The 22,464-nt window shown below is 43.8% G+C and overlaps 4 protein-coding genes across 5 annotated transcripts; 3 read left to right on the top strand and 1 right to left on the bottom strand.

Annotated features, from left to right (window-relative positions):
* The first annotated feature begins 1,003 nt into the window (after positions 1–1,003).
* LOC117770125 (transmembrane protein 42) lies at positions 1,004–3,926 on the top strand. Of its 2 annotated transcripts, none has more exons than XM_034599189.1 (4): positions 1,004–1,308; positions 2,693–2,839; positions 2,952–3,147; positions 3,245–3,926. In XM_034599189.1, the coding sequence occupies exons 1-3, from the start codon at positions 1,132–1,134 to the stop codon at positions 3,096–3,098; spliced, it is 471 nt and encodes a 156-aa protein (XP_034455080.1). In that variant the 5' UTR covers positions 1,004–1,131; the 3' UTR covers positions 3,099–3,147; positions 3,245–3,926. The 2 variants fall into 2 exon arrangements, with proteins under 2 accessions (XP_034455080.1, XP_034455079.1); XM_034599188.1 differs by having other exon boundaries at positions 3,240–3,926.
* A 4,412-nt stretch (positions 3,927–8,338) lies between these two features.
* Positions 8,339–15,398, bottom strand: zdhhc3b (zinc finger DHHC-type palmitoyltransferase 3b). The gene is made up of 7 exons (XM_034599176.1): positions 14,767–15,398; positions 11,587–11,918; positions 11,370–11,494; positions 10,679–10,775; positions 10,508–10,589; positions 10,096–10,226; positions 8,339–9,153 (listed from the first exon to the last, which is right to left on the bottom strand). The coding sequence occupies exons 2-7, from the start codon at positions 11,887–11,889 to the stop codon at positions 8,995–8,997; spliced, it is 897 nt and encodes a 298-aa protein (XP_034455067.1). The 5' UTR covers positions 11,890–11,918; positions 14,767–15,398; the 3' UTR covers positions 8,339–8,994.
* Positions 15,399–15,411: 13 nt separating this feature from the next.
* On the top strand, positions 15,412–18,188 carry exosc7 (exosome component 7). Its single transcript, XM_034599177.1, has 8 exons — positions 15,412–15,546; positions 15,708–15,809; positions 16,152–16,246; positions 16,909–17,074; positions 17,189–17,259; positions 17,375–17,498; positions 17,578–17,733; positions 18,021–18,188. The coding sequence occupies exons 1-8, from the start codon at positions 15,490–15,492 to the stop codon at positions 18,123–18,125; spliced, it is 876 nt and encodes a 291-aa protein (XP_034455068.1). The 5' UTR covers positions 15,412–15,489; the 3' UTR covers positions 18,126–18,188.
* A 1,286-nt stretch (positions 18,189–19,474) lies between these two features.
* LOC117770123 (tetranectin-like) lies at positions 19,475–21,354 on the top strand. Its single transcript, XM_034599186.1, has 3 exons — positions 19,475–19,675; positions 19,849–19,947; positions 20,862–21,354. The coding sequence occupies exons 1-3, from the start codon at positions 19,588–19,590 to the stop codon at positions 21,266–21,268; spliced, it is 594 nt and encodes a 197-aa protein (XP_034455077.1). The 5' UTR covers positions 19,475–19,587; the 3' UTR covers positions 21,269–21,354.
* Positions 21,355–22,464: the final 1,110 nt, after the last annotated feature.

Raw genomic sequence — 22,464 nt, 5'->3', positions numbered from 1 at the left:
CTTTGACGAGCTCATCTCTCTGTAAAGGGCACAGAGCAAAGAGAATGAGGATCATGTGTGGACGTACATGTGCAGCCATCTACTGCCTATACGCTCACCTCCCACACATCCCATTTATATGCTTTGTGTTATAATGATTCTTTATAATGCAGCTCATCAGTATGCTGGAGGGAACTGAGGTCTGACCCTGGGATTCAAGCCGTTTGGATAGAGTGGAGTCGTTCCCACACTCAAGGACATTACGTTAGCATTGATTGCCCCCTTCTCCAGCCTGTATCCCGGTGCAGAGGAACAGGAGGCTTTGCTTGAATACCTACAGTCCCTCTTTAATAAGAAGAATAATAGTTATTCTTCTTTTTATTATGGTGTCAATTATTATAATTCCAGCATGTTCAGAGACACCTTTTACTGCATCAAAGTTATTTTTTTATTCAGCCATGGTTATGAAATTATTGAACTACAATTCCTAGAATAAGGGTACAGAGTAGGTGACTGCATTGTAAAAATACTATATTAATATATATATTAATATACGTGTTATTTGAGTATTTAATTATTGATTTTGTATTATACATAACATTAGTATTATTTTATTATAAAAATGAATTCGCAATAAAGATGTAGTAGTAGTAGTTGCTGTAGTAATGATAACAAAAACAGTAGTCATAATAAAAGTATTATTATCAATAATACAAAATCAATAATACAATAATACTCACACATATAATAATATATAAATATAATGAATACAATATAATCATAATATGTACTTTATAAAAAATAAATCCCAGATTAAAAAAAAGTTGTTGTTATTATTTCAGACACCTTATTGCAGCTACTAAGTTATACAATTTTTTATAAGGTTATAAAATTATGTAACTACAATTCCCAGAATGCCACGGGGTCTTATCGGTCCAACCACTGCACTGCTCCGGGTTGAACATGTGCTGTTTGACTGCCACCGGACGGTTGTGGGTAGAAAGTGCAGGAAAACGTGCTCGGTGACACACACACACGGACACACACAGTACGATGCGGGCAGCTCGATCCGGACCAGCAGCAGCAGCAGCAGCAGAGATGTGGAGGTTTGTTCGAGAATAATGAGCCTCGGCCGCCGCCATCATCCTCATCATGTTCCCGGGAGTTTGCTATGCACTGCTGGCGGGTTTCCTCGGGGCCGTGGCGTCGTCCTCGGCCAAGCTGTCCCTGGGAGCGGACTACCTGAAGGGAGTGTGCGAGACCGGACTCCGGACGTGGGGGGAGCAGCGCAGATTCAGACACGCGGACGAGACCACCACCTGTGACCGGGTGAGGAGGCTCCGCCGCGGTTACTGTGAATTATTCACCTGATGAGGATGTGATGTGAATAATGCAGCGGCGAGCGTGTGTGTGTCCGAGAGAGGGCTGGGTTCTCCCGGAGGAAGTTGGGACGGGAGGTGCTGGTGATCCCTTCTTCTCCACCTCCTCTCCTTTACTCTCCACCTCCTCCATTACTCCATCTCCTCTCCTTTCCTTTACTCTCCACCTCCTCCCTGACTCATCTTCACCTCCTCTCCTCTCCTTTACTCTCCACCTCCTCCCTGACTCCATCTCCTCTCATGTCCACCTCTTCCCTGACTCCATCTCCTCTCCTGTCCACCTCCTGCCTGACTCCTCTTCACCTCCTCCCTGACTCCATCTCCTCTCCTTTCCTTTACTCTCCCCCTCCTCCCTGACTCATCTTCACCTCCTCTCCTCTCCTTTACTCTCCACCTCCTCCCTGACTCCATCTCCTCTCATGTCCACCTCTTCCCTGACTCCATCTCCTCTCCTGTCCACCTCCTCCCTGACTCCATCTCCTCTCCTTTCCTTTACTCTCCCCCTCCTCCCTGACTCATCTTTACCTCCTCTCCTTTCCTTTCCTGTCCACCTCTTCCCTGACTCCATCTCCTCTCCTTTCCTTTACTCTCCTCTCCTCTCCTCTCCTCTCATTTACCCTTCACTTCCTCCCTGATTCCTCTCCTCTCCTTTCCTTTACTCTCATCTTATCTCTCCTCTCCTCTTATCCTCTCCTCTCCTCTCCTCTCCTCCCCCCTCCCCCCTCCCCCCTCTCCTCCCTGATTCCCTCAGCATCAGCAGCAGCATCACACGGGAGACCCCATGCTGCAGCTGCCGTGTCCTCGTGCTGAATGACATTGCAGTGTGATGTGTTGTTGCGTTGCTCGGTCCCTGACGGTGTCTGAGCTGGGGAAGGGGGGGGGTCATGTTTCCTCAATGACCTTCATGCTCTCTGCACACAGTGATGTCAGAAACCTCCGCAGGCAGCAGTTTGAAGCGTGAGGCAGTGGAGACGTCAAACAGTGACCTCTAATCTGCAGGAGAACCAAAGAACTGCATGCGTCTAAAGCCCCAGGTTTAAACTCGGCACAATTAGATTTCACAATAGAAGTCACGTCCCCGTGGCCCTGGCTGGCAGAGGGATGTTATTTTTAGTATTAATCATGTGAAACTGTAGGAATCCTAATTTAGTTGCCTTAGAATGGATGTTTATATACAGGGTCTCCTTCCACGGAGGCCGCCATGTTTCTAGAGTAGCCCAGAATGGACAAACCGAGCCACTTTGCTTTCTCAATCGAATGGCAACCCCACTGTCTTTGAGTTTGTCTCGAGTTGTCGTGAGCTGTCTGTACGAGCTCGTGTTTGTGTTTTCCAGCTCCACATCCCTCTGAGGCTGCTGTGTGGCGGACTCCTGTTCACCTGTAACGCTGTGATGTGGACCTTCCTTGCCAAAGCACTCAGGTATTCCTCCTCCTCCACCCAAACCACTGTGACCACCACCGCCTCCAACTTCGTATCTTCCGTAAGTAGCCGCCTCTCGCACAAGTCCTCTCGTTTGCTCTCATTTCCTTTCTCGTCTCAGACTCTATTTAGAAGGAACTAAATTCACCCTGATTTATTCTCCACCTCCGCAGGCTTTCCTCGGGCAGCTGATCTTTGGTGAAGCCCAGATAACACTGTGGTGGGTTGGGATCTCTCTGACCTTCTCCGGTCTGCTGGTACTGCAGAGGGTCTCACCACAGGAGGGACACCGGAGCGCCGTCGCCCAGAAGGATGAATAATATGTCTGGTCTCCACTAGTTCAGTTCAGCCTGGCTCCTGCTGGCTGTGGTACGTGGTGTGTTTCAGTTCAGCAACTCCTCTGATTTTAAAATAAGATTTAAAATACGTTTTAAAAGTATTTATCCTTCTTTTTGTAACAGTGCAGGTGGTGAAGCCGTGCCAGCTGCTGTTCTGAAATCAGAGGAGATGCCGTCTCTGTCCACGGTGCAGCTTCACTGTGGCTGGTGGAGACAAAGTAACAGACGCCTGCATCCAGTTTCCCCTGAAGTCCCAATATCCTCCTCCTCCAGAGACTCACAACGAAGCAAAAATTACACTCGCTTTATGTTATGTTTTGGAAACTATTTATTCAACAACAGCACAACAAGAACTCATGGGCTAACACAGCAGATGTGAAGGAAGAATAATTCTACATTTTGTGAAATACTTTTAGTTGCTTTCTTGCTGAGAATAGAGAGGATTTGTTATTTGAATAATGCCCTAAACTCGCAATGTAGTTGAGTGATAAAAACACATTCTGGATCCGAACCTTTAACCGGATCCACTCTGGAGCCGGTGATTCTCTCCTGGTCTTTGCCTCAACCCTCCACCAGGTTCGGTGCAAATCAGTTCTGTTCTTTTTGTGTTATCCTGCTGACAAATAAGGAAACAAACAAGACACAGACACAGACATCAGTCAAAAACCCAGAAGATTCACATTTGAGAAGCTGGTGTCATTATATTTTTTGTTAATTTGGCTTGAAAATCTAAAACGTTAAATCAAAAATTTAAAGTGCTTGGAGCTTTTTGGAGGAAAAGCACTGATCCTCTCTTTTAACTCTCAGCAGGAAAAACAATAAGCGTATTTCAGGGAGGAAGAAAACACGTTATGTGAATATAATGTGAGGACCTTTGTTCATATTGACAGAATCTTTTGGGTAAATTGCTTTATTTCCCATGTGCATGTTACCATCTATCAAACTGTGCATTATAAACTGCAGCTGTTGGATCACGACAGCTTTCCTTACTTACATTTTCCTTGAGTTACTAAGACACTCACTGTAAACATCCTACACCGACATTCCATCGTCTGCATGCTCAAAGCGATGTTGTATACACGAAGCTAACGAGGTGTATTTCACAAGTAATAACCCCAGTGATGTAGCGCTGAAAGGCTCGACCCTGGTGTGACGACTTCGCCCCGGCACCAGGGTCTTTCTTCTTCTTTTTTCTTCGGCAGCTTGAATCTTAACCTCAAGATACGAGCATGCCGCGTGTTGTGATCCGGAAGCAGCTGGTCTCTCCTGCAGCGTCACTTCACGTCGGAGGGACGTCCCTGTGAGCCGCATCGTTTTATTTATCTCCTGACTTAGGCGGTCAAACTGTCTCTCCAGCGTCAGACACATCACACTGGACTTTTTTGGCTGCTTGAGATTTATATATCCCTGCATTTGCAATCTCGTATTATTCTGTTGCACGTCGGAAATATCAGTCCATGGCTCGTCATCTTTGTGGGTTTATTAGAGCCCTAAGCTTCCCTCTTCATCCCTGGAGTTGTCTGCAAGAGTGCAATAACGTACTTCCTTTAAAGTCTCATGACACTGTGACGTGTGTAAGCGAGGGAGCTCTGAGCATTACTAATGGAACATAGAAAAATGGCAATACCTGCTACAAGACGGATGTTTTCTGTTCGCATGACATCTGAGGCTGCTTCGTTGAATGGCGTTTAAAAAAAAAAAAAAAATCACACTGTGCTGTTGTTTGGATACATATCATAATATAACTGCATAATGGTAGCTATCATACCGGGCTGTAATATCCCACAGCAGCGTCGCACAAACATTCCTACCACACGTCCTTCCAACCGCTGCTGTGCAGGAATCGTATCATGAGATTTACATGCATCCCTGTTAATGTGACTGCAGTGACAATGTGACTAGATCTCATCCTAAGGATCAGCTGAGTGGTGTTTGTAGCAGGGCCGTTCACTCACCGTGCAGGATTTTTTCAGCCCTTGTTTGTGCCTCCGTGTTTTGGGATCCTGGGTGTGTTGAGTCGTTTATAAGAGTTGTCAGACGAATTGGGAAATTCTGCTTATTCGCGTTTTGTTTTGTTGTCTGTAGCTGGAGCCAGAAGTCAATTAGCCTAGCTTAGCATAAAGAGTAGAAACAGAGGGAACAGGTAGCCTGGTCTTTGCAAAGATAACAAAACCTTCCTAGGAGCATCATTAAAGGTCCAGTGTGTAAGATTTAGGGGAAAGGCAAAAATTGAATATAAAATAATCCTCATGTTTTCACTAGTGTGTAGTCATCTAAATTGTAGTGAGAAAACGAATACAAGCAGACTTTCCCAAAACGTCAAACAACTCCGTTAACATACGGTACCTTTAATATCTGTGATTTCTGCTTTTATTTTGAAAATGTTATGGTGCCTGGCTTTTGTTTCCACTTAACGGCATGACATGATGTGACCTGAGGGGAAACCATGGACCTGTGAACCCACTCTGTGTAATATAACCAATCAGAGCTCTGCAGCCCTGTGGCAGAGGCATGGCCCTGAGTGGGATGTATTTATGTCCATGTGCACATAAACTGTAGATGAGCGTACGGAGAAATTATAAAACTATACTGACGAGTTCATGTGCTGCACTGCAAGGAAACAAGTATCAGAAACCATTGAATCAATTAAGATGTTAAGTATAGAAGCTGTTCTGTTGACAGCAGAGCCACACAAGTGTGTTCAGTCCTAATATTTTGAATTTAAAGTGAAGGAAGCTCATCTTTGTTGGTTCTCTCCACACGAGCAGATCCTAAGAGAGAGAGGCTGATTGCTCTGATATAAACCTGACAATGTGTTTTACAGATGTTTGTAAAAGTGTAAATATATTCTGTTGATAGCAGACACTTAATGGATGATGGGTGAATTGTTGTCTCCGCCCGAAAGAAGAAACACTGTTAAATTATTAAATAAACATCTTATCCGACAAACAAGTTTCCTGTTTCCGTCGCTCACGTTGGCTTTAGGGAGACGTTCAGGAGACGGCCTCACACAGAGCAGCTTCTCCGAGCTGCTCTTCATCCACATAAATACAATTAGATGTGAAGGTCTGTGGTTTTCCTGCAGTGAAGAGGAACTGAACCCATTAAGCTCAGTGTCCTTTCTTGGACAAACCATTAAATAATGGTATGCAAAAGAAAATAATCAATTAGTTTAAAGGATATTTGGCTATTTCCATTACAATTTGTAATTTTTTTGTTTTAGACATAGTATCAATTATATCCATTAAATTAAAATCTAGTGCCCAAATCTTCCTCAAGTGAGACCTTATCTACCAAAGCAAAGTGATAGAGTCAATAAACTATAACTAAAACTATAAAGCAGTCACATAGTTTTATTTCATTCCCATTTAAACATACCACAGTCAAAATTAACAAAGAAAAACAAAACGTGGTCCTCGGTAATTCAAACCCCGACCACGCAGAACACTGAAGAAAAAGAAAAACGCTGGTTTACTGTGTCTGTGCACCGTGTAGCAACGTTTTGACATCGATTAAAAAACTCCTAGTGATTTTAAAAATCTAAGAAAACGTCACTCCTGACAATGCATGCTCTACACTTGAAATGGTCACTTCACTGCCTCCGGTGATCAAGGGGGTTCAATTTGGCAACACGTAGGTTAATGTTCTCAGGATTCTGCTCATCATCTATAAAACATGATGCAGTAATAAGTAAGGCGTTCAGACACATCTGGGCAAAGGCCTTTTTTGTTTGTGTGGAAATGTTCGGAAGTGGCCCGTTTCCTGTCCGGGTGAAATTCTCCTCGTCACACTGGGTGGCCCCGGCAATGTCCGCAGCTGTGACGGGCATTTCTAGACTCATTCTTTCAGGCAAACGTTTTCCACTCGCCCCAAATTTGTAATCACACTTTCACCCTGTGAGGCTTCACCGCTGCCTCCAGTCAGGCTCACGTCCACCATCTATGACAAACTGGATTATCCATGAACTAATTCCCTCAAATGAGAGCGTGTCAATTACACTCCAGTGCATTCAGAGAGCAACGTCTTTTTTTTATTCCCTGACTTTTCCATCTAAGCTGGTGACTGTGATGATGATCAAAGCGAGGAGGTCGTCTACGTTTACTGCACAGACGCGTCAAATGAACAAAAGGACGCCGGTCAAACTGCCTGATGGGAGTTTAACACACAGCCTTCCACATGTTTCCTCTTAGATTAAAAACAATTGTCTTCACCTGCAATGTCTCAGATTTTAAAGTTGTAATCCTTAAGATTGTCCTGAAATGAATCAATAGTAATTTTTTTTACAACAAACAGCAATTTTTAAATGTTTTTACGCTTGGCTGAGGTGGAAAAGTTTGTGTAACGATAAAAACAGAATGCGACAAAAGGTCAACGAAACTTAGTGACTTAGTGTAACAAAAATAAATCACAAAACATTCAATTAATACGTCCACTGCAGAGACAAAGAAAACTGCTGCAGATTAAAACATCCGATCGGGGCTCCTCCACTTGCGTCATCTCATTCTTCTGCAAATACACACCAACTGTCTCTTAGAACGAATGTGGAAGGAAACGGGTACTTCTATTTTCTTTCGACTCATTTCTGCAAATTCATTTAAAACCTGTGCTGTGTTTACTGACACTCTTTACATTTACCGTTCACACTAAAAGCACTCAACTTGCAAAACACTTACTCGCTTTCACTGTGAAGGAATCCAAAGGAAACAATTGATTTGTCGCAAGAGTTGGCACTGACAAGCAAGCAGCACTGACTGAGTGAGACCACTGGCCCCTTCTCCATGTTTGTGGACGGGACATAGACCAAAGTAAGAAGTCAAATTATTATATATAATATTTTTGACATGATTTCTGGATAGCAGGAGGCAGCGGATACTCGTCGTTCGTCTATGGTGGTAAACTACTTGTGCAGCATGAATCAGATCTAATTTGCTGATGATCATGTAAAACTACTAATTATTGACCCACTTCTTAATTAAAGCAGCATGAGTTTGTTTGGTTGCAATGTAAATAAACGCCAAATCAACCAGGACTAAAATCTTAAGGATTAAGACTTTAACTGGCCACTGTGAGACTAATGCTTCTCTACTTCTTCTTACAGCACTAAAAACTTACTCATATTGCTCTTACATGTGATTTGTTCTAACTTTCTCGGAGGTTTACTTCCAACAAAAACTCCACAGAGTAAATCAAAACTTTATCAAATGGACAAAGATCACCTGAACAAATCCACCAAAAGTCAGACTACTTTCCCCATTTACTTCAACGAGACTCGGGATTTAAAACAATATGAACTGGTGTCTCACCCTGACTTTCACATTAAGGCAAAAACAACATTTCTTTTAAAAACAATAGATGCCACCGTTCACTAATGCACTGTTCTAAGGCAACATGATCCGCAGCATCCAGCTAAATACTATTGCATCAAGAGAAATACAGAAAAAAACAGGACAGGATCACAGAGATGGTGAAAAAAAAAAAAGAAATACATGGACAGTGCTGCTCCGTGCAAAAAAAAAATCCTGCACTTCAGTTCCCATTGTTTAGTATTGGAAGCAGGAAATGATGCAGGAACATGGACTCGGGAGAAGGCGGAACTCTCTCTGTGTCGTTTCACCAACTCTTAGTAAGTGCTCCTTTGCAAGTTGCTCAGTTGGTTTTGTTGAGCTACACGTCATTAATCTCAGTCAGCACCAAGAGGGAAACTATAAAATGTAAAGAAACAACAACACTAGAATACCCTGAAATTTCAATAAATGAAAGAAAATGTGTATGTGGTTGAAAGGAGTTCATGCTCGTTCAGGTCCGGCCAATAGGACGTCAGACCCGGGACCGATCAGTCTTATTCCACAGCAGCAGAGCTCAGCTTCGTTTCCGGCTTTCACACTATGTACTGGTAAACGTCCGCCTTGCCGTGGTCGGGTTTAGCAAACGGGCTCAGCCAGGATACGGAGAAGGGATGGCCAAACACCAACTTCAGATTCATCCATTTAGACCTTTTGGCCCATCGTCGCTCCTCCTTCTTCAGCTGCTCGATACCCTGCAGGAGTGAGATAGGATGGAAGACTTGAGAAGATAGAAAGAGTCTCCAACACTCAAATTCAAAGCTGATGCAAAATACAGGCTGTATCAACTGTGAAGATAAAGCTGCGTCTTTAAAATTGAATGCACAAACAGAAAAATAACCACAGGGATTTAAAAATGAAGCATAAAGCTCTCTGAAGTCTTTATCAGGGTGAAGTGACCCACTCCCAGGATTGCCTGATGAGACACACACACACACACACACACACACACACACACACACACACACACACACACACACACACACACACACACACACACACACACACACACACACACACACACACACACACACACACACACACACACACACACACACACACACACACACACACACACGGCTCTATGAGACAGAAGTCGACTGAAACAGATGATCTCTGTGGTGGATATTATGACAGTGTGAGTCACCCTCCTAATGGGGGTTTGGAGCAGATACCTTATGAGTTCATCTCCCTGGAAACTGTCAATTACCTGTTGTTATTTACATCGGAGTATTATTGTAAACACCAACTGTGTGAATTTAGAACCATTAACCCTGTGTGACGTACTTCAGGATGACAGATCTGAGGCATAAATTGCAGCTCCACTGCAAACTGTTTTCCTGTTTATAACCTTCACCTGTGCCCGGTTAACTAAACTCGATGGATCGGGCCTGGTTCGGACAAATATTTGAAATGATATTTGGGCTCGGGTCGAGTTCTGTCACGCTGCAGATGCCTGGAATCGGCAAAACGTTGGGTTCGGGCATGTTCAAACAGAAAAAAACAAAATGCCTACATCCTAACTCGACTGCCTGAACCCAACCGTCATCACTGACACTGGGCACGTGGCTGAAATTCATTTTCAGGAGGGTCACAGTGGAGCGACGAGGAGGAGAAATTACCGCAGCCTCACTCACCGTCTCATCGGTACAGATGGAGTGAACCTGAGTCCCAAACATGACGGCGGTGAAGATCAAAAAGAGGAGAGCTTCAAAGCAGAGGAGGATGAGGAGGATGACGGTCGCTGGTGGAGAGAAGTTGCTGCACTCTGAGGAAGAAGAGGAAGAGTTTTCATTTCAAAAAGAAGTTTGGTAGCTGTATAAAACCTTTGGAAATGGAGTTGTACATTGAAAATACAGCTCCAACTGATTGGTTTTAAATGCTAAAAATGACTTGTAATATATATATAGTAATGTATCCTAGGCCCTTTTTAAAATAAATCAAAATTATAATCCTGCAGTTTTCCATTCAAGAAGATCTACCCCCAACCAGTCCCTTGAAACTGAGGTGGTAAACCAGTACAGTCACTGGTGGAAAGTGGTAACTCACTTGTCCAGTCTTCTTCAAAGCAGAGCACAAAATGAAAAGCCACCAGGATGAGTGCATGGAAGGATATAAGTGCAATGTACATCTGAAAAACAAAATCAGACAATAATGTAAGAGGTGAGCATTAATGCGATTCCTTCATTATTCTGCATCATGTCGTGCTCCAACACTCACTGTGAAGAGCACAAAGTATTTCTGGTTGCTCTCTCCGACACAGTTGTTCACCCAGGGACAGTGGTGGTCCATCTTCTTGATGCAGCGTTTACACACACTGTGGACACACACACATTCATCATGACGGTGAAAAAATGGGACAAAAATAGGCAACAGACCAATCTAGATGTGGAGTATATATATATAGAACTTTAATAACAGACTGTCAGTCCATCTTCAGCAGTTTCAAAAGCTCCCAAACTGTGTGTAATATATGATTGTTACGGGTCATTAGAGACGAGAGTGTCATCTGAACCACAGGCAAGGATGACTCAATACTAAGCAAAAGAAAATCATCCATTTCTTTCAAACTGACTCACTGCCGTTACAATTCAATTACTCCGCAGTGTTATTGCACTTTTCATGCCTCCAGATCCCAGGATGCACACTGAGCAGCCACAGAGGAAACTCCCTATGATCAAGCTGCAGAGTCTACAGGGAGACGCCTCATAGCTACCCCTTAAAACAAAACACAGAGGGGAGACGGGGGAGGGGCAGGAACGCAGAGGAGAGGAGTCCCTGTGGGAGAGGCTCTCCAGGACTCTCCCCTGGAAGCTGCACACATCAGCAGAACGCTGCACGCCCAGATTCACAATCAGGGTGCAGGGTTTTGCAATGAATCTTCTCACACATTGACTCGGTGTCAGTGTACCTGCAGTGATGAGCTCGGTCCGGCTTGATGCTGCAGCACTTGGGACACTTGTACACCACCTGTCCTGGTTTGAGCTGCAGGCTTTCGATGAATTCTTTGGTAGCGTTTCCTTTAGGCACGGCTCCCTGGGTGAGACGGGGGAGAAAATAAATTGTAGTATCTGTTACATTGGGTGTCACCTGATACGTTTCCTATAGTCTAATTTAGTCTTACTGACCGGGTCTGTGCACATGGCCTTGGCGTGAGAGGCGAGGGCGAGGAAGGCGAGGCTGCTGAAGAGCACCCCGTTGAAGAAGCTGTAGATAATGTTCTTGGCGGGCAGCAGCATCACAAACCCCACAACGAACTCGGCGTAGAAGATCAGGAGCCAGGTGATGACGCCGCACACGATGCCGCAGCCGTCGCGGATGAACCACATGGTGTCGGAGCTGTTGCGGAGCGGGGGAGGGGCACAGTGCTCGGGCCTCAGGTAGCCAGCTTGGCGCTCGATGTCCCTGGTGCGGTGCGCCGGGCTCTTCATCCTACAACGCCCGTGGCCTCGACCACATACTGCGACGAGAGGGGAAGAGACATGAAAAGAAAACAGAACGACAGAGTTAGACAGGGGATTAGGATTAAGTTTGTGGTTTCATCGTAGCGCTGCTAGTGGTGATTATTTTCATAATGAGTATTAATCTGCTGATTATTTCTTGATAAAGATGTTTATAAAGATGGACGATGCATCTCCACGTCCTCCCACTATCCAAATATGAAGCCAAAACATCCCAGATATCGATCAAGAGATGAAGCTGCAAACTCTGCACACAGAGAATTCTTCTACTGGCAATGGGAAAGGAGTCAATCGCCCTTTTGTAAGCAGATATGTCCCGACTGCATTCAAACTGTAGGAGTGCTGTCCCTCAACAATTAGCGGTCTGTGTTAACAAACTAATGAGGACACTACATCCTTGAGGAGTATGGAGAAGGATGGGAACTAATAAGATAAAGAGAATCAGCAAATGAGGTTGAGGACAAATCTCTGGAGGAAGCTTTAACTGCAGGAGGAACAAACACTGACTGATCTGATCCCAGGAGGCCAACTTTCCTCTCACACCAAAAAGAAGATGGAGTTGGATTTAGAGGCTGAAATTCACATTTGGTCTTAAAACACAGTTGAATCGTGAGCTGCACTGGACCTGAGTGTGAGTCCAGGTCTGTCTGGAGACGAGGCTGATGAATAAGCGATCGGTCTGAGTGTGTGTGGACGAAGATGAAGAGACTTCAAAGAGGATAAAATGGCAGAAAACCTACAATAGGCCTCATTATTATACACATAACAAAGAGTGGAATAAAACTGCCTCTTCCCTGAGGACGTCTGGACCTCAGTGTAGTTCTAACCTAAACCTGAGCTTTCAGTTAGCGTATTTAAAAAGTCTGGACATTCCTGAGGATTCAATCCAACCATTAGGTTTAACCTAGCGATAGACTAATCTCACTTTTAAGTCCGTATCAATTAGGGCCCGGTTAGTGATCCTGGCAGAAACTCGTGTTCACAGAGGGCAGGAGTTTAATGGGTGAGTGAAAACGACACGTCTGGGAGCAAAAATAATCAAAGTCAAGTCTGGTTTAAACAAAAAGGTCCTGGAATACAACTTCCGTTAAAAGCTATGTGTATGTGTTGTTGTCTCAGTATGTTCACTATGTGGAATCAATGTTTTTTTTGTTACTTTCCATTGTAGTCTATTTAAATGTTATATTTTTACATTTAGGCTAACAGAGACGTGAAATTCATATATTTTTTTAGGAAGGAACCGTAGAATTCTGCAAAACAAACATTTCAACCCAACCACTTCTCTTTTCCAGTTTCAGCACAGGCAATCTCATCGAGGCAATTTCACACATCTACGTCAGAAAAAGGACAAAACAATTTCAAGTTCTTGGACGAAATCCTCGTTAAGCAGGTTTTGGTTTCATCAGTCAAAATGACTGTTAGTCATCCATGTGACTGTGTGTCAGACCCATTCAGATGCTGGAAGCGGAGCCATTTCAAGTCAAACTGGTTCCAGGACGGGGGATACAGAGATTGAAAACTGCTCGACTGCTTTAATAACTTTACTCCACCAGACAAAAAGATTTAAAAAAAAGGGGCCCTAAAAAGGATGTTTACTGAAAATGCAGATGATCAGATAAAACCGAAACACACAAAGTCACAAGAGACCTGGGATGAAACTGAAACTGAACAACCAGGGTTCATTAACAGCTCAGTGAATGGATTCTTTTGTGAAAGTCTATAGATTTCTTCTTTCACTCATTGACTATGTGTTTACACTTCGGGGGACTGACTGGATGAGTTGAAAGTAACAGAAACTCTCCAGAGAACAGCCCTTCTTCATGTGTACAAAACCAGAGGAAAAGACTCAACCGCTGAGAGCCGCTGAAATGCTGCTAATCATGACGTCCCTGCAGGTTTACAGCCCCCTGTGTCCGGGAACTAACTCCAGATGTATACACGGCACAGACACATATCCAGGCAATGATTTACAGGAATGTTCATGGGCAGGGTTAGGATGATAAGAACTCAGAGGTGTGGGATGCAGAGATGAGAAGGAAATAGATCTGACCTCCCGGTGAGATAACCCTTCAACTAACGGTGTCAGTTTACTGAGATTTTGTGAAATCAGAGGTTTGTGATACTGAAAAAGTGGAAACCTGTAATTTCAGTTTCGTTTCCCCCGGGTGTATTTATTCAACTTCATCACATCTTTCCAGCAGTAACCAAACACGGTGCCTCCGTGGTATTTAGACAGGGTCATACATGATGATAACTGGGATTTGAGTTGAGGGAAATCTGTGGCACTGGAGGGGTAAATACACGGGAAACCTCAGATCAGATTTGAAAGGTAAAGTGTTAACAGAACTCCTGATTGTGTGAAGCTTGAACCTGGAAAACTTTGCATTCACTCTGTTTGAGTTCGATTCATATGATTGAAAGAATATATAATAAATATATGGATGACAAATGATTTGATAGTGAAAGTGAATTGCTTGCAGAATTACTTTTCATTATACTGATAAGAAAATGCACATGGCATCTTTGTTTGCACATGTTTTGGAGTTTGATTTAATGGAGGATAACGGAAACAAAATAAAACTTAATAACGGGGATTTAAATGAACTGTCCTGCTGTAGTGCCTTTGAGCAGAGGTTTCTTCTGCTGCTAAAATAACCTCTGGTGCTGATTGCACCGTTATCATGAGGATCACAGCGGTATGCAATGAGTGAACTTCCAGAAAGTTAAGTAACCCGGAGCAGGAAGTAACTGTGCAGCCGGGATATCTCTGTGTTTCCCGGTGTTATAATTTAACGTTATATTAAATTACATAACAAGTAGAGGGTCGATATGTTGTGAAACACAAACCTCGCAGTCTCCCGGCGGCTCAGCACAAGTTTCCCTGAAGTCCTCTGGTAGTTTGGAGGCTTGTGAGGTTAAAACAGATCCACCATGGGGGTGGGAGTCTCCTCCTGATATCTCAGCCCCAGCCCAGCCTCACCGATCCCCGGGCAGCTGCTCTCCGCGGCCCCGCTGCTCCCGCTGCCTCTCTCCGCCTCTCTCCGCCGCCTCCTCGGTTCCGACGAGCCGGTCGTGGGTGTGCGGACCGTGTGGAAACTACGGCCGAGCTTCCGAACAGGCCTCGGGTCCAGAGAACAGCTCTGCGGGCGGAGGGACAACAAAACCCCGCAGAGCCAACCCGGAAGTGTCTCCCTGTCTGTGTGTGTGTGTGTGTGTGTGTGTAGCACTGCTGCCCTGAGTGACGTCTGACAGGGAGCGGCTCCTTTCAGCAGTGAGAGTGAGACTCTTTATTTCTCTGTGAACCGCTGTAATACACTATGTTCAGCTGAAATACATAATAACATGTGAAATAGGCCGTAAACGCACAGAAAGGTTATTTTAAAAAGAAGTGTTTTTATGTTGAAGTCTGGCTGCACCGGTTGGGCGGGTTCTTTCATCGTCCGGGACGCGCAGGTGAGCAAATCAGACAAAAACAAGCGAGAGTGATTCTTTTTCTTGCCGTCGTCTTTTTATGACGTAGAGGAAAAGCGACCCCCACACACACACGCCGCCGGTGGTTTTCACAGCATTATGGCGACTGTAAGAGTCAGTGAGGCGGAGAAAGTCTACATTTTACACGGAATACGGGTGAGTTCGTTTTCACACGTCGGTATCTAACTCTCCAGCCGAGATAGTGTCCCTGTGGAGCTGTGGGTTGCGCCGTACGACGCCGGAAGGCGAGCTGCGTCCGCACGTTGCTAACAGAGCCAGTGTTGTTGTTGTTGACATGTTGATCCTTTGACCGTCAGGATGATCTGAGGGTGGATGGACGAGGCTGTGAGGACTACAGACACGTGGAGATAGAGACTGACGTGGTGTCCAACACCGACGGATCTGCTAAAGTCACACTGGTATATACACACACACACACACACACACACACACACACACACACACACACACACACACCCTTAACCTTAACCCTTTATTTATTTAAAACGTCTATACACCTCCATGTCTATGCTTACAATGACCCCCACACATATATAAGTACTGGAACACACACCTACAAAGTATCTCAGCATCTGCAGCTCAAGTCCAACATTCATTTCATTTTCTCTTTAAACTAAAACAGGCTCTGACTCGTTTCTTGTGCACACAACTAGCACATTGTAATTGTGTCTTCCCTTTTTGTTGTGTGTATTTTCACCGACTGACTGATAGTCTATGATTTTGTGTTGTGTCTCCGTCAGGGCCACACTGCAGTGCTGGTTGGGATTAAGGCGGACATTGGCAAACCGAGGCCCCTGGTACCTAATGAAGGTTACCTGGAGTTCTTTGTTGACTGGTAGGTGCGGTGCACAAAGTCATGAGTTACAAGAATCAAGTGAGATTTAGTTTTCAAGTTAATCAATTTGACTAATTATACTTTTACTCAGAATGTATTAACTTCAATCTTCCTTTCATCACTTCAATTTTCCATTTACCATCCATTAGATATATACACATGTATATTCAATAAAATGGGATTTTAATAGCACACCACACACACACATTCAAACTCAGTCACCTGGTCTTTTCCCATCTGATCTGGAACGAATCCCTCAGTGTTATGGGAAAGAAGATAAAAAAACTGTGAAATGTTTGGTCTTCAACAAATCCATGTCAACCCAATTACTGTATCAAAATGACATTTGTCATAATTAATATATTTAAATTTTAGGTGAACAGGTTTAGTAGTGTTTAATTGATTCCCTGCCACTAGGAGGAGTTGTATAGTCTGTTCCCTGTGTAATGTAACACAATCAAATCCAGGTGATGTGTGAACCTACTCACAATCAACTTTCAACATGCATGTGGAGCGGTGTAGTAGGCTCAGTCAGTCTCTGCTCTCCCTTCATATTCTTCCTCACCTCTTTCCCACTAACTCAAGAAAGAATAGAAACTCAGACGGATAGACATTCTGTTACAGCGCATGTTTATTGTCTTGTTTTCTCCTTCCTTCACTAGTTCGGCCAATGCAACCCCCGAATTTGAGGGCAGAGGAGGCGACGAGCTGGGGACGGAGCTGAGCAACACTCTCTACAAAGTGTTCAACAACAAACACAGTGTGGACCTTAAGAGTCTGTGTATCAGTGCAGGAGAACACTGCTGGGTGCTCTACGTGGACGTGCTGGTGGGTGGTCGCACATTGCCATCGTCTGTCCACATTTTAAGGAGTTTTGTAGGATTTTTGCCCTAAGAACTGCTTATTTGATTGATAATATTTCACTCCTGTATGTTTCTACAGCTCCTGCAGTGCGATGGAAACTTGTACGATGCCATTTCAATAGCGATCAAAGCAGCGCTCTTCAACACAAAGTAAGTAAAGTGTCATTCTGCTGTTTGTTTTAAGTCTGGATTGTTAAGCCGGAGATCTCTCACAGCTGTTATATTGTTCAGTTATAAAAAAGTCTTCTGACCTCATTACCGACAGAATTCCCAAAGTGCACATTTCCGCAGATGAGGAGGGGGCAAAGGAAATTGAGCTGTCGGACGACCCGTATGACTGCATGAGACTGAATGTAGAAAACGTCCCCTGTATCGTGACCTTGTGCAAGGTGAGCTCACTGACTGGTACTCTATTTATAAAGCCCACGATCGCACAAACGATGACACGTACACACTGTTTATGTGCAGGTGGGCCACAGACACGTGGTGGACGCAACGCTGCAGGAGAAGGCGTGCTCGGTGGCGAGCCTCATCATCTCGGTCACACACAAGGGCACGGTCACCTGCACGAGGAAGGTGGGCGGAGGCAGCTTGGATCCAGAGAGCATCTTTGAAATGACACAGGTGAGTCCGGCCGTCCTCCTCCACCATCTGGCCCTCTCCCTCCACAGCTGCCACATTAGCATAATGTGCTGTTTTCTATTATTATAAATCGTTACTATGACAAAAGCAGCGAGAGTCGACCTTGAGCTAATAACCAGGTTATTGTGTCAGACGGGTGAAGCTGTTGATGCATCTTTAATATGCATGAAGTATATTTACCAAAATGTCAGAGTATTGATTATTTTCTAAATGTAAATGTTTTTTTTATCTGATTGTGCATGAATACGTTTTTTTTTTTCTGTCTCCAGGCCGGTAAACGGGTCGGTAAAGCTCTTCATGCTCCGCTCATGAAGCTGCTGCGGCAGGAGGAGAGTTTGGGAAAGAAGAGGCAGAAAGTCGGCTTCCTCGGTTAGGACTGTATCTACATGATGTGTGTACATGTAAACGTAGTTTTCTAATAAAACTTTTAATTTGTAGAGTCTGCTTGTTTTTGTGTTTGCTGAAACTTGGAGAATGGAGACAATGCAGTGTGGTGTTAATGTTTTTAATAAACACAAAAAGATGGGATTTACATTACGTTAGGCAGCAACTCCTAATTGATTTTACTATCACTGATAAGTGATCAGTTAAGCTGCAGTTCACAGTAAAAGTCCAGCCTCTGTGCGTCCTTCTGTCTTTGCCACGTGTCGGTGGAGGATTGTGTGAAGCTGAAGTCTTCACAGAAACACCAGATGTGACTGGACCGTTTCCACGCAGCCTGTTGTTGTGCAGCAAACAGCTCCCAGGCAAATTCATATTTATGGCCTGAGCTCTCATTGCAGAGTTTGAAACTAAAAGATACAAATTCATCATAGAAGGATTCATGAAATGATGAGATGTTTCAAATGTAATGATTGAAGAACTTTTGATTTCAGTGCTTCACTGCAGCCAAAAACACCTGGAAATCACATTCTTTCCGAATGAGGCCGGTAACTCTGAGCTTTCAAAGCACCTCTTGGCCGTTTTTTAGGAAAGAAAGTCTTATTCTTTCTTTTTAAGGCAAAAATAAACTACCTGGGTTATTGAGGCTTTTATGCAACAGATGAGTCAGTGTTTATTTCTGTTTCATACACTTTGATGAAAGCTGCACCAGGTTATGTCCTAACCTTTTCCACACGGTCTCGCCCTGTCTGCCTGGCTCCACCTACAGGCCTCACCTGGCTCTGGTTAAGTGTCTGGAGTCAGATGAGACACACACACACACACACACACACAGTTAATACTTACATAACCCCGAACCTAAACCTAACCGTAAAAATATATCTTCAGCTTAAATTTAATCATTTATGTTATGGGGTCTGGTTGTCTGAAGACAAGCCCCCATTAGGTGACTGTGTAAATAGATTTAGGTCCCCACAACATGAGTAATACCTGGAGCAGTCACACACATAGTTACTACTTGCAAAACCCTAACCTTAAACTAAACCTAAACCGAACCTAACTCTAACCTTGAAATATGTATTCGTCTTAAAATGTAATAATTTACGTTGGGGCTGTTTTTGTGGCACCATAAGGAACACAGGTCCCCATAATGGGACTGTGTAAACAGATTTAGGTCCTTACAACATGAGTAATACCTGGACCACACCCACACACACCCACACACACACACACACACACACACACAAACACAAACACATCCACACCATCCTTTAAGGCTCCTGAGGTTGAATTGTTATTCCTGCAAAAGACAGTTTTGGACTGGAGTATTTTCCCCCTGTTCTGAGGTATGAGAGGGAGGGTGTAAGAAGGAGAGAGAGAGAGAGAGAGACTGAGGGAGAGAGAGATAAATTGCAGACGTCCACGTCGGAACAGTTTCATTCCACAGGTCTGATCATGGAGCTCAGAGGAGTGTGCGTGCTGCTGGGAGTTCTTCTGCTGGTGAACTGCTCGCTGCAGCAGAGGAAGAAGCCGGTGAAAAAAGGTAGATTCTTCAGAGCCTCTTCTTCAGAGCCTATGAAGAATGGAAGCTTGTTATGGGCTGGTTGAGATTGTGCTGTCAAATTGAATTTTCTTGATTTTCCTTTTACTCTATGAGGTGTTTTTTATGCACAACTGATATGAACGTTCTTGTGTCTCTGCTGCTGTTGGACTCAGAAGCGACAAATGATTCTGCCATCGAGAAGCTGCAGAAACAGATCAACGACATTTTCGAGGAGCTCAACCACCTGAAGGAGCAACAGGCCCTGCAAACAGGTACACGGACACATGAAGGTCCTGATGAATACTAACAGTGGTGTTAGTCTGATCGATAACCAAGGTGGACTCCTAATCAGGCAAAGTGCACAACTGCATGAAAATCAGTAATGCTTAACATGTGCAATTTCTTTTAATAGGCAGAGGCATAAGTGGATTAGAGCCTATATTAATTTAAACTGTCATAGCATAGTGTTTTTAGCAGTTAGCATAAGTAAATATCAACATAATGTATCTGCTGGTGCAGCAGCGCTTCACACCTGGCCTTTTTAAAAACCTGCAGACATATTGCAATCCAGTGGACCAACCTGGGAAAGTTCCTGTATATTAGTTTCATTTATTCATTATTATCATTTAACCTATTTTATTCCAACTGCATGTGTCACATGACTGTTTTGGTCCAATCATGACTGTGTGATCACATCTGTTCTAAAAGTTAAGTTATACTAATTAGCTCAAGGTGGATAATAATAATGTCGAGATTACAGATTGTGGGCACATTCAAGTCATAAAAAAGAGACATGGTTTAAATTGTTAAATCCTTTAATATCATGACATGAGCTACATCAATAACACCACAGATATTTTTCCAAGTTGTATCCAACAGACTGAGCTCTGCTTCTTTTCAAAATAAAGACAGATGGGATACATGTGTAGCGTTTGAACCACATCTCTTAATGTGGAAGACAGATGGCAAACCTTGGTCTGCTCTCCAGGGCAGAACACTAAATGATATCCAGTTGTTCCTGCACATCCAACAAATCTTCAGTGCTGATGAAAAGCGTCTTTCTGAGGATATCTTAACAACCTCAGAGCAGAAAACAGAGCACTAGTATCATCGCTAGAGAAAAAATTAAAGGTGACACTGAATCACAGTTTATTTTTACATGACTTTCTTGTATGTCCCTCTTTAGTCTGTTTGAAAGGCATAAAGTTCCATGGCAAGTGTTTCTTAGCTGACCCCGTGAAGAAGGGCTATCACACCGCCAGCGAAGACTGCAACGCCATGGGCGGAGTCCTCGGCACGCCCACATCCAGCGACGAGAACGACCAGCTCAGAGACTACGTCCGCCAAAGCATCGGCCCGGATGAGCAGATCTGGCTGGGCGTCAACGACATGATCACCGAGGGCACCTGGATGGACCAGACCGCCTCCAGCATCACATACAAAAACTGGGACACCTCCAACTCCCGGTCCCCTCAGCCGGATGGCGGCAAGTCCCAGAACTGTGCCAGCCTGTCCGGGGCCGCTCGTGGGAAGTGGTCTGACGAGAACTGTCGTGACGAGAAGGCGTCTGTCTGCCAGTTCAACATTGTTTGAACACATTTATCGCATCAGTGACTCCGCATGCTCATAGCTGCTTTGTCTGTGTACTCTTGCTGCAACGCCACTTTGCCTGCTACTTTTAAGTTTAAAGGAGTTTTTAAGCCAGTGGTTCTCAGCTGGTTTTTCACCTGAAACCAAATTCAAATGGAAAAAAGTCATGAAGTGGTTATTTCTCACAAAATAGACCCGGTGATGTGTAATTTGCAGCTTTCTCCATGGCCACAGTAAAACCAAGGAAACCCAAAAAGTTCAGTAGAGAGTAAAAAAGAAATTATGGGACATTGTCTTATTTCCAAGGCATCAGTAATTTTGCATCTTCTATCATTTGTTTAAAAAGAATATGTACACAAATTTTATTTCCTCCAAGTATATAAAAACATAAGCAGGCTGTTAGATGTCCATGATTCAAAATACCAATGTTCCAGCAATAAGAGTTGTGTGAAGGTGCTGGCACCTTTCACAGTCATAAAAAACTGGGTGTAACTTCACTTTTCCACATCTCTATTACAAAACGCTCCTCAACTCACTGGTAGAGAACCGCTGGTTTAAACTCAGGCCTCCCTTCACAAATAATAACTACTGTAGTTTCCCGACAAGACGCACATGGAGCCAGAATAATATATAAGACACATAAAGAAAACAAACACCTTAATTGAGAATTCTTTTAAGATTATTTCAGCTTGCTAGTTTTTGTAGTCTCCTATAATGTCAAGCCTGATATAAGCTGAAGAAAACAATCAATAAAATACAAAAGAATGTTCCTCTATTGTCACTTTGTGTTTTCTTGTCGAGTTTTTATATGAGAGGATATGAAGCAAATATGAAGCTGCAGCCAACAACCAGGCGACAGTTTCCTCTGCTTTAGTTTTCCACTTGGCAGAAACACTGGAAACAGCTCTGTGCAATGGTCACGTCTGCTGAGTAGAAAACTCACAAATTAACATGATGAATCTGGTTCGGTGTGTGAACTGCAAAGAGCTTGAGGTACAGGAGTTATTGTGAACTCTTCACTGGTTGCGTTGCATTTGGTACCAGCCTGGACAAAATCAGAAACCATCTTGGAGAAAAATATTTATGACATGCACTTTTTAAATTGGGTCCATGTCCCATCCACTGACAGGGAGGAGGCAGGATTCATAATCTATGCTGCAGACAGCCACCAGGGGGTGATCAAGACACTTTTCGGAGAG

The sequence above is a fragment of the Hippoglossus hippoglossus genome, chromosome 11 (genome assembly GCF_009819705.1).
Source record: "Hippoglossus hippoglossus isolate fHipHip1 chromosome 11, fHipHip1.pri, whole genome shotgun sequence".
NCBI lineage: Eukaryota > Metazoa > Chordata > Actinopteri > Pleuronectiformes > Pleuronectidae > Hippoglossus > Hippoglossus hippoglossus.
The sequence above is the reverse complement of the archived record's forward strand: the minus strand, read 5'-3'. Positions and strand labels throughout refer to the sequence as shown.

Coding starts and splice junctions, on each gene's coding strand:
- LOC117770125 (XM_034599189.1), top strand. CDS start 1,132: ATGTTCCCGGGAGTTTGCTATGCACTGCTGGCGGGTTTCCTCGGGGCC. Junction 1,309..2,692: donor AGACCACCACCTGTGACCGG/GTGAGGAGGCTC, acceptor TGTGTTTTCCAG/CTCCACATCCCTCTGAGGCT. Junction 2,840..2,951: donor CCTCCAACTTCGTATCTTCC/GTAAGTAGCCGC, acceptor CCACCTCCGCAG/GCTTTCCTCGGGCAGCTGAT.
- zdhhc3b (XM_034599176.1), bottom strand. CDS start 11,889: ATGAAGAGCCCGGCGCACCGCACCAGGGACATCGAGCGCCAAGCTGGC. Junction 10,590..10,678: donor AATACTTTGTGCTCTTCACA/GTGAGTGTTGGA, acceptor TTTGTTTTTCAG/ATGTACATTGCACTTATATC. Junction 10,227..10,507: donor CTTTGAAGAAGACTGGACAA/GTGAGTTACCAC, acceptor CTTCTTCCTCAG/AGTGCAGCAACTTCTCTCCA.
- exosc7 (XM_034599177.1), top strand. CDS start 15,490: ATGGCGACTGTAAGAGTCAGTGAGGCGGAGAAAGTCTACATTTTACAC. Junction 16,247..16,908: donor CTGGAGTTCTTTGTTGACTG/GTAGGTGCGGTG, acceptor TTCCTTCACTAG/TTCGGCCAATGCAACCCCCG. Junction 17,260..17,374: donor GCAGCGCTCTTCAACACAAA/GTAAGTAAAGTG, acceptor CATTACCGACAG/AATTCCCAAAGTGCACATTT.
- LOC117770123 (XM_034599186.1), top strand. CDS start 19,588: ATGGAGCTCAGAGGAGTGTGCGTGCTGCTGGGAGTTCTTCTGCTGGTG. Junction 19,676..19,848: donor GAAGAAGCCGGTGAAAAAAG/GTAGATTCTTCA, acceptor TGTTGGACTCAG/AAGCGACAAATGATTCTGCC. Junction 19,948..20,861: donor GCAACAGGCCCTGCAAACAG/GTACACGGACAC, acceptor GTCCCTCTTTAG/TCTGTTTGAAAGGCATAAAG.